The sequence below is a fragment of the Aotus nancymaae genome, unplaced genomic scaffold, assembly GCF_030222135.1.
Source record: "Aotus nancymaae isolate 86718 unplaced genomic scaffold, 86718_ANA_hifiasm-v0.15.2.pri h1tg000032l_0, whole genome shotgun sequence".
Classification (NCBI taxonomy): Eukaryota; Metazoa; Chordata; class Mammalia; order Primates; family Aotidae; genus Aotus; species Aotus nancymaae.
Window position 1 is genome coordinate 8450642 of NW_026988445.1, and position 10970 is coordinate 8461611.

The 10970-nt window shown below is 41.0% G+C and overlaps 1 protein-coding gene across 1 annotated transcript in view; it reads right to left on the bottom strand.

Moving 5' to 3' along the window:
• The window catches only part of RAB3GAP2 (RAB3 GTPase activating non-catalytic protein subunit 2), a 109087-nt gene extending 100302 nt beyond the window's left edge, over positions 1-8785 (bottom strand). The window contains exon 1 of the mRNA XM_064383521.1: positions 8597-8785. Coding sequence (XP_064239591.1) covers positions 8597-8711 — 115 coding nt within the window. The 5' untranslated portion in view covers positions 8712-8785. The remainder of the gene's footprint in view (positions 1-8596) is intronic.
• Between the last annotated feature and the right edge of the window lie 2185 nt (positions 8786-10970).

Below are 10970 nucleotides of genomic sequence, written 5' to 3' on the forward strand. Positions count from 1 at the left end.
GCACTGTTCTTACAGCAAAAAATATCAGAAATAACCTGAAAAATGTTCATTGATCAGGCAATTATTAGAGCCTGGTGGAGTCTCCAGTGAAATATTATATAACCATTAAAAACATCCATAGCCAAAGAAACCCCTACCTCCAGCCAAGAGAAGAGGTGAGTAATTGTGCTACCCTGCCCAGGAAACCACACTTCTCCCACGGATCTTTGCAACCCAAGGATCAGGAGATCCCCTCATAAGCCTGTACCACCAGGGCCTTGGGTCTGATACACAGAGCTGTGTGGAGTTTTGGTAGAGCAGCCATTCAGGCACATACAGAGAACCATGAGTTTTACATACTACAGCCCTGAGATCCCTGGCAAGGCGGAAAATCCATCTGTATGTATCTCTAGGAAGGCGGCTGATTCTAGGGAGTCAGCCAGCATCATTCTGTGGGCCCCACTTCCACAGCACCTCACAAGTTAAGACCTACTGGCTTGGAATTCCAGCCAGCCAATGGTAGCAGGTTGGAATGCACCAGAGATGTGTTCACATTCCCAGGGGCGAAGGGGTGGGCATCATCTCTGTGGTTTGATAGACTCAGCTACTCTAGCCTGCTGGCTGTGGAGAATAGACAGTCTGTATGAGGAAGGGTCCTCCACAATGCAGAACAGCTGCCCTGTCAGATTGTGACCAGACTGCTTCTTTGGGTGTGACCCTGATTCCATTCCTCCCCACTGGGTGGGACCTCCCAATGGGGGTCTGCAGCCACCTCCTACAGGTACATGCGGGCCAGCAACAGGTCAGTACTCCACCGAAATGCAGCTTCCTGAGGAAGGAGCTGGCTACCATCTTTGCTATTTTGTGGCCTTTACTGGTGATACTTCCAGGTACAGGAGAAACTGAGGAAACTGGGGTCTGGAGCAGACCCCCAGTAAACTGCAGCAGCCCTATGGTAGGGTGGCCAGACTGTTAAAAGAAAAACAAACAGAAAACAACAACATCATCAACAAAAAAGACCCCACAAAAACCTCATTCAGAGGTCGGCAACCTCAAAGACTGAAGAAGATGGATAACCCACAATGAGAAACAATCAATGCAAAAGTGCTGAAAACGCAAAAAGTCAGAGTGCCTCTTCTCCTCCAAATGACTGCAACACCCTTCCAGCAAGCGCACAGAACTGGGCTGAGGCTGAGATGGCTGAACTGACAGAAGTAGGCTTCAGAAGATGGGTAATAACAAAACTTTGCTGAGCTAAAGGAGCATGTTGTAACCCAATGCAAAGATGCTAAGAATCATGATGAAACAATACAGGAGCTGATAGCCAGAACAGCTAGTTTAGAGAGTAAGATAACTGACCTGATGGGGCTGAAAAACACAACATTAGAACTTCACAATGCAATCACAAGTATCAATGGCAGAACAGACCAAGTGGAGAAAAGAATCTCAGCGCTTCAACAATCCTTTGGAAATCAGACAGACAAGAATAGACAGAAAGAAAATAAAAAGGAATGAACAAAACTTCCAGGAAACATGGGATCACATAAAGAGATGAAATCTATGACTGATTGGGGTACCTGAAAGAGATGGAGAGAACAGAACCAAGTGGGAAAACATAGTTCAGGATATCATCCAGGAGAACTTTCCCAACCTAGGAAGACAGGCCAACATTCAAACTCAGGAAATGCAAAGAGTCTCAGTAAGAATTTCCACAAGAAGATCAACCCTAAGACACAAAATCAACAGATTCTCCAAGGTCAAAATGAAAGAAAAAATGTTAAGGACAGCCAGAGAGAAAGGCCAGGCCACCTACTAAGGGAAGCCCATCAGACTAACAGCAGGTCTCTCAACTGGGGACCAATGTTCAATATTCTTAAAGAAAATAATTTCCAGCCCAGAATTTCATATCTGGCTAAGCTAAGCTTCATAAGTGAAGGAGAAATAATCCTTCACTTTTCATATAGGCAAATGTTAAAAAAATTAATCACCATGTTGACCAGGATGGTCTCGATCTCTTGACCTCGTGATCCACCCGCCTCGGCCTCCCAAAGTGCTGGGATTACAGGCGTGAGCCACCGCGCCTGGCAGAAATTGAATCTCTAAATAGACCAATAATGAGTTCTGAAATTGAGGTAGTAATAAATATCCTACCAACCAAAAAAAAGCCCAGGACAAGATGGATTCACAGTGGAATTCTTCCAAAGGTACAAAGAAGAGCTGGTACCATTTCTACTGAAACTACTGTAAAAAATGAGGCACTCCTCCCAAACTCATTCTATAAGGCCAGCATCATCCTGATACCCAAACCTGGCAGAGATACAACAAACGAAGAAAACTTCAGGCCAATATTCCTGATGAACATCAATGCAAAAATCCTCAATAAAATACTGGCAAATCAAATCCAGAAGCACAAAACGCTTATCTACCACAACCAAGGTGGCTTCATCCCCAGGATGCAAGGTTGGTTCAACATATTCAAATCAATAAATGTGATTCATCACATAAACAGAACTAAAGACAAAAACCACATGAATATCTCAATAGCTGCAGAAAAGGCCTTTGATAAAATTCAACATCCCTTCATGTTAAAAACTCTCGATAAACTAGGTATTGAAGGAACATACCTCAAAATAATAAGAGCCTTGTATGACAAACCCACAGCCAATATGATACTGAATGGGCAAAAGTCGGAAGCATTCCCCTTAAAACCAGCACAAGACAAGGATGCCCCTTCTGACCACTCTTACTCAACGCAGTATTGCAAGTTCTGACTAGGGCAATCAGGCAAGAGAAAGAAATAATAGGTTCTCAAACAGGAAGAGAGGAGGTTAAATTGTCTGTGTTTGCAGAGGCTATGTGATCCTATATCTAGAAAACTCCCTTGTCTCAGCCCAAAAGCTTCTTAAGCTGATATGCAACTTCAGCAGTCTCAGGAAACAAAATCAATGTGCAAAAATCACAAGCATTCCTATACGCCAACAACAGACAAGCAGAAAGCCAAATTATGAATGAAGTTCCATTCATGACTGCTACAAAAAGAGTAAAATACCTAGGAATACAGCTAACAAGGGAAGTGAAGGACCTCTTCAAGAACTACAAACCACTGCTCAAAAAAAAAAAAGGGAGGCCACAAACAAATGGAAAAACATTCCATGCTCATGGATAGGAAAAAACCAGTATCATAAAAATGGTCGTACTGTCCAAAGTAATTTATAGATTCAATGCTATTCCCATTAAACTACCAGTGATATTCTTCACAGAATTAGAAAAAAACTATTTTAAAATTCATATGTAACTAAATAAGAGCCCAAATAGCCAAGACAATCCTAAGCAAAAAGAACATAGCTGGAGGCATCACACTACCCAACTTCAAACTATACTGCAAGGCTATAGTAACCAAAACAGCATAGTACTGGTACAAGAACAGATACATACACCAATGGAACAGAACACAGAACTCAGAAATAAGGCCACTTACCTACAACCATGTGATCTTCGATGAATTTGACAAAAACAAGGAATGGGGCAAGGACTCCCTATTTAATAAATGGTGCTGGGAGTACTGGCTAGCCATATGTAGAAAATTGAAACTGGACCCCTTCCTTACACCATATACAAAATTTAACTCAAGATGGGTTAAAGATTTAAAACTAAAACCCAAAACTATAAAAACCTTAGAAGAAAATCTAGCAATACCATTCAGGACACAGACACAGGCAAAGATTTCATGATGAAGACACCAAAAGCAATTGTGACAAAAGCAAAAATTGGGATCTAATTAAACTAAAGAGCTTCTGCACAGCAAAATAAACTATTGTCAGAATGAACTGATAACCTACAGAATAGGAGAAAATTTTTGCAACCTATCCATCTGACAAAAGTCTAATATCCAGAGTCTACAAGTAACTTAAACAAATTTACAAGAAAAACAACCACATTACAAAAGGCAAAGGAAATGAATAGACACTTATCAAAAGAAGACATACATGTCACCAACAAACATACTGAAAAAAAGTTCAATATCACTAATCATTAGAGAAATGTAAATCAAAACCACAATGAGATACCATCTTATGCCAGTCAGAATGACCACTGTTAAAAGTCCAAATACAACAGATGCTGGTGAGGTTGCAGAGAAAAAATGCTTTTACACTGTTGGTGGGAGTGTAAATTAGTTCACCCATTGTGGAAGACAGTGTGGTGATTCCTCAAAGACCTAGAGGCAGAAGTATCTTTTGGCCCAGCAATCCTATTAGTGGGTATACACCCAAAGAAATATAAATCATTCTATTATAAAGATACATGCCCATATATTTTCACTGTAGCACTATACAATAGTAAAAACACAGAATCAACCTAAACATCCATCAGTGATAGACTGGATAAGGAAAAATGTGGTGTATATATACACCATGGAATACTATGCAGCCATAAAAAGGAACAAGATTATGTCCTTTGCAGGGACATGGATGGAGTTGGAGGCTGTTATCCTCAGCAAACTAATGCAGGAACAGAAAAACAGATACCACATGCTCTCACTTATAAGTGGGAGCTGAATGATGAGAACACATGAACACATGGGGGAGAACAAAACACACCAAGGTCTGTTGGGGTGGAGGGGGGAGGGAGAACACCAGAAAGAATAGCTAATGAATGCTGGGCTTAGTACCTGAGTGATGGGGTGATCTGTGCAGCAAACCACCATGACACACATTTACATATATAATAAACCTGCACATCCTGCACATGCACCCCTGAACTTAAAAGTTGAAGAAGAAAGAAATACAAGTCTCACTAAGGCAATACTTGCAATAGAATGTTCTGTAATAATAGAAATATTCTATATTGTGCTGATCAATATGGCAGCCACTAGCAACATGTGGCTATTGAGCACTTCAAATGTAGCCACTGTGACTGAGGAATTTTTTTATTTAATTACTATTTATCTAAACTTAAATGTAAATAGCCATATGTGGCTAGTGGCTACCATATTAAACAGCATAGTACTAAGATTTTAACATCTGAAAGGTAGAATATGAGTAGCCAGGTGATGGCTTCTATGTCTGATTTTACAGACCTTAATTAAAAGAGGGGGAGGGGGGAGGGGGGATGGACGGCGACAATGTGATAATAAGTAATGTCTACTCTCTTGACCTGATGAGACGCTCTTCTGGGGGAACTTATATGTGAGACCTAGACTCACAATGTACAAAGAAAAGTAATCTATGTTCAAGGGGCCATTTCTGGTCTCTTTTTTAAAGACAAGATATGATCACAGCAGATATCTAGGAGTTTCAAGAATTATTCTCTATGAGGAAGGTTCAACGACTTACTCTTCATTTAAGGTTTTAATAGTCCCAAATTGTATTAAGCATAGTAGTCATTTAAAAATACTTGTCATACTTCCAGGATTGTCACTGTGTATACTATAAAATAACCTCTTAGGAAACCCATGTTAAGGAAAAGATAATCTCCTCTTCTGGAATACTGCAACAGCCTCCTAACTGGTCACTCTACTGCTTTTACCTATCACTCTCATCCATTCTTCTCTTTCCTGACAAAGAAATGTCTCTAAAATATTTGTCTGGCTATCCTATTTCTCAGCACAAATTCTAATAGTCTCAAACTCCATTGCCATTGCTATTACCTTACTTCTGCCTTTATTGGCTCTAACCTGAACTTCTACAATTCTCTCTAATGATCACTTGCCTCTAGCTTTGAACTGCCCAATCTATTCTCTCCACGGCTACCGAACATATCTGTTTAAAACACAAACCTTAAAATACTTTTGCTATACTTTTACTTAAAACCATCAATGACTACTCTGCCCATAGCAGAGATTCTCGGCATGCTGCAAATGGCTTACAGGTAAGCCAAGATATCGATCCTTTTCGCAGTAAAAGCAGTCAGATAGGGCCTGGAGCTATTGGAACCTATGTCACTTTCCAACATAAGCAGCTTTGTCTCATTTTTAAATAATCTATTTATTATCAATCTAATTGACATTTTGTATTTTGGTCAAAAAAAAAAACCATAAAATTTATCATCTTAACCATCTTTAAGTGGACAGTTCAGTAGTGTTAAGCGTATTCACACCATTGTAAAAAGATCTCCAGAACTTCATCTTGCAGATTTGAAACTCTATGTCCATTAAACAATTCCCCTGTTCTCCCTTCTCTCAGCCTCTGGTAACTGCCATTCTATTTTTTGTTTCTATAAATGACTACTTTAGATTCCTCATGTAAGTGGAATCATACAGTATTTGTCTTTTTGTGACTGGCATATTTCACTTAGCATAATTTAACAAAGTTCATTCATGTTATAGTATGTGGCATTTCCTTAATTTTAATGGCTAAATAGTATTCCATTGTGTGTATATACCACATTTTGTTTATACATTCATTAATCAACAGACATTTAGGTTGCTTCTACCTCTTGGCTACTGTGAAATGTCTATGAACATGGTGTGGAAACATCTCTTCAAGACCCTGCTTTCAATTCTTTTGTATATATACCCTAAACTGGGATAACTGGATCATATGATAATTCTTTTTAATTTTTTGAGGAACCTGACCCCTGCTGCATTTGCAAAACTGCTGATTATTCCTCACCTTCATCAAGTTCTCACCTTCCTCAGCTCCGAGGGTCTTCTCTCATCTGATCTTCCTCTTTCTTTTACTCCTTCTTAGTTTTCTTCCCAGTAACCTCTATTTGACTTTTAAACAAACACCAGTGCTCCTCTAAGCTTATAGCTTTACTATTCAGTGCATTTCACAACATACATAATTGAGACTGAACTGACGCTTTTTGCTGTCAGTTCCCCAAATAATATCTCTGGCCCATTACTCCCTACTGTTTAGATTATCTAAATCTGGTGTTCAACCAGATGTCCTTAATTGGACATACCATAAACATTTAAAATGCAAAAGGTTGAAAACCTGAATCTCATTATCTTATTAAATACACTTGCCCAAACTACAAGCCAAAGGTTTCCTAAACTCCGTCTCACTTACTAGTTACAATGCCCATCACCTGCAGATTCTAACTCCTTCACATCTTTCTAATCTAGTCCATCATCTTCATCCTGCTAAGCTGTTAGTTCAAGCTCACATCATTTCTTGCTTGGATTACTGGAAGAGCCTCCCAACCCATTTCCCTTCTTCCAATCTCTCCTCCATTTTGCTACCAAAGCACATTCCAGGTCTTCAACAAATGTTGATTACATTAAGTACAAATCTGACTGTCATTTCTCTGCTTAAACTTTCAGAGTTAATGAAAACTTTCACAAGGCTTCTCATGATCTAACTCCTTATTACTATTACTGCCTTACTGCCCCAACTGTTCCCCTCACATCCTCCTCTCCAGCCATTCAGCTTTTCTTAGTTCTCTAAATACCATGCCACGTCAGGCTTCCCTTCCTCTGCGCATGCTACTACCACTCCTTTATTCCTCTAACTAGTACTTCAAAGGTAGGCTTAAGTATCACCACTTCAACACAGTGCCTCATATATATCTCAATCACAGTGAATGGCAGCTAATGATTTGTCTGTACAACATAAGTTCCTAGAGGTCTTATTTGGTTTGTAGCACCAATGACTGGCACAGAGTATGTAATCATTCACAGAGGAGTTTGATTTGATATCTTCTAAATTTAAAAAAAGAGAAAGGAGCTTAGTGGGCCTTATATCACCATTCTAGTATAGCACAAAGTGAGAGCACTGCACTACAAAGCCAAATGTGCTTCATGCTGGAAATGCAAAAACAAAATAAAACAGAAGGCACACCTTTTCAAAAGATGAAATGTAGGAAATTCTGAGAACCTATGTAGTGTCTAATTAACCAGCCCAGGAACTTTATACTATGTGGGGAAGGGCTTATTTAACACTTTGATGATAAAAATAGGTGGAAGGCTTCTCATCCCAATAAAGCAAATTAACCTTTCTTGGCTGTGTCACTGTAATTTTGGTTCCTAATGTAGATTCTCGCTCACTTCCTGACAGGTTATTTTCCGTCTTTGAGAGAGTCTTACCACCTCAAGGGACACTCATTTGTCAGTCAGCCATTTGTTCTCAAAATCTGAATGGGGGAAACGCGGATGGAAGAAGGGAGAGTGTGGGGGGATGATGAACACTTTCGGAAGGGGAGGTGGCAGAAGGCCACAGTCCCCGGGATGGAAGAGAGCGGGCGCTGGGGCAATATCAGAGTGGAGCGCTGACATCTGGCAAGGAACAGGGAGGATGCGATCACGGAGCAGGCAACATGAAACAGGGGACGACCCCAGGCTGAAGACGGGGAGACGGAGAAGATGCTCAGAGAGAAAGCTAGGAATGTGGTGGGGGTTGGGGGAAGGGAGGAAGCGGTGATAGGCAGAGCCGAGAGGAAGCAAGACGCAGTTTTTGGCCAGGAATCAGGGGCTGAGGAGAAAAGCTGGGTCGAGAGGAACACAACACAAATGGAGCTTTAGGACGAGGGGGGCAGGGGGTCATCCTGGTGCGGAAGGGAGGCACGGGGAGAACTGAGGGCCCAGTGGGCAGAGGCAGACGGCGCAGAGCGAATAGGAGACCCGAACCAGCCGAGCAGAAGCCGGGTAAGGGACGGCGAGGCTAGAGGCACTTACTGGGGTCCCTCCGCACGGCGCCGCTGGGGATCTCCTCCCGGAGGTGAGGAAAGAGAAAGTCCCGGGCGGCCTGGAGGTCCTGGAAGTAGCAGAACTGGACAATGGAGCAGGCCATGGCTCCGGGGAACCCCACTACGGCACTCACCTCACCTCACCACGCCCTGCCCCTCCACCCCAATGCGGCCGCCGCCGAGCCCCGACAGCTCTAGCCAAGCAGGAGGCGGAGAAACCAAACCGGAAGCTGTCATTGACGCGAGTCCGCCGTCTCTGAGTAATGCGCAGGCGCAGGCAGGCCCAGGCGACTAAGGTGGGGGAGGCCCGGGTCACGTGACCACGGCGCTGCCGCTGCGGGTGGAGCCAACGTCGACGTGGAGGCTTGGGGCAGATTTTCAGTCCCGGTACTGCATCTACGCCCAGGAATGAACCCTTTCATTCATTCTGGCTTTTAGCCAGAGGTGTTCTAATTGGACTTGTCCGCTCAGGCTTTTGACTCATTCAGCCAGTCTTACTGATGCCCTATTATTGGCACGATCCTAATGTTTCACAAAAAATAATTTGTTTTAAACTAGTGGCAGGCCAGTGGGGGACCGTATCCTGCAAGAGTCGGATTTTGAAAAGATTAATTGCTCTTCCGGAGATTATCCCCGTCAAGGCTGGCTTTACAATGCTCCTGCTATAAATTCCCATAGTACTATGCAAGCCCAATATAGTATGTGTTATAATGTGTTATATACACTTGTGTTTTCATTATTCGTTTGGTTTTTCATTCATGCATTCATCTATCCGTTCAACAAATATTTGTTAGTCTTTTAAATGCCAGCCACGCAGGGTGTTGAGCATTAGAGAACAAAAGAGAATACCTTTTCCCAGAAAGCTAGAATTCTAGTAACTGATACAGGCAGTAAGCAATTAATTACAGTGGTTACCTTTAATCCATGGGATATGTTTTAAGCCCCCGAGTGGATGACTGAAACCATAAATAGTACTGAAGCCTATGTATGTGCACTATGTTTTTTACCTATACATACCTATGATAAAGTTCAATTTATAAATCAGGCACAGTAAAAGATTAACAACTAATAATAAAATTGAATAATTATATGGAAAATGAACCCATGCATAAATGGGGCACTATTGTACTCAACTATTTAACTGAAATTGTGATCATGCTAGTAAGTGCTTCATAAATATTTGCTGAAGAAATAAATGGAATGGAATGTGTACATAAAGTAAATAGAATAACCTGTTTCTTTTACAAAGCATTTTCTATTTTTGAAAGTACTTTACATTGTCCATTTGCATAGTCACAAATGCCATTTAAAAATAGTGTGTCTTTGCAAAGGTGGTTTCAGTTAAAGATTAAATAATACTTTTTTTAACAAAAGGAAAAAAAAATAGTGTGTCTTATCCCATTTTCTAAATGAAGAAATTGAGCTGTCTCTGAACAGGCTTGAAGTTTAAGTTATTTTTACAAAAAGTAAAAGCCAAAAAAATATTATTTTTATGTTAGCACAAAGGCCTGTAGGCACTTACACACTTCCCAAAGGAAAACTAAAGAGGCCATCCACTTTGTATGAGAAAATGGCACAGGAATAAATGGAAGGCAAGTGGATGGGGTCCAGAGCATTCATTTCTGTCAGGTCTGTGGACATACACACTTAGTCCTAATAATATAACAACTATAATTTAGTGCTCAGGTTCCTACTCCATTATTTCCTATTTTTAGAGTAGGAAGATTTTCCCAAAATACGATAGGCAATTTCTATGTTATCAGGTTAACAAGAATCAGTTCTTCACCTAAAAATGCAGTTGAATCAGTTGTGCTGTAAGGTCCCTTTAAGCATCAGGGACCTATACTTCTGTAATCAAAGCTTTCAGAAAAGGCAAGCTGCCAGTGCTCCCTTCTTCTATCAGAAGAAATGCAGTGTTTCCTCAGATCATCACTAACTAGAAAAATCCAGTCCTGATAAGATTATTCCCTAAAGTCCAGCACCAATCCCAAACTAAATTAAAATTTAAATTTAGATTCTTAGTGTTACTGGATGAATAAAGAACTCATGACACTTTCTGGAAGGAGACTGTCCTTCCTTGAAAGCCATTCAAGTTCCTATTCAGGTAAATGCATTTTGTGGAAGTAACTGCTGTTGGCTGATTCTGCTGGCCTTCGTTCTGCCCTGAGGCATTCATATATCTCCTGTGGTGGTCATTGAATTTCATCACTGTGTTGGCTCAGTTTTAATGGTGAAGTCCCTGACTTCCTTCCAAGTACTGTTGAAAAGGTTCATTCATGGATGTTTTTAAGGACTTCAGATACCCTTCACAGAAATTACAACACATTCATGAACTGAACTCTTCCCCCAGGAAGTTGTAAAGC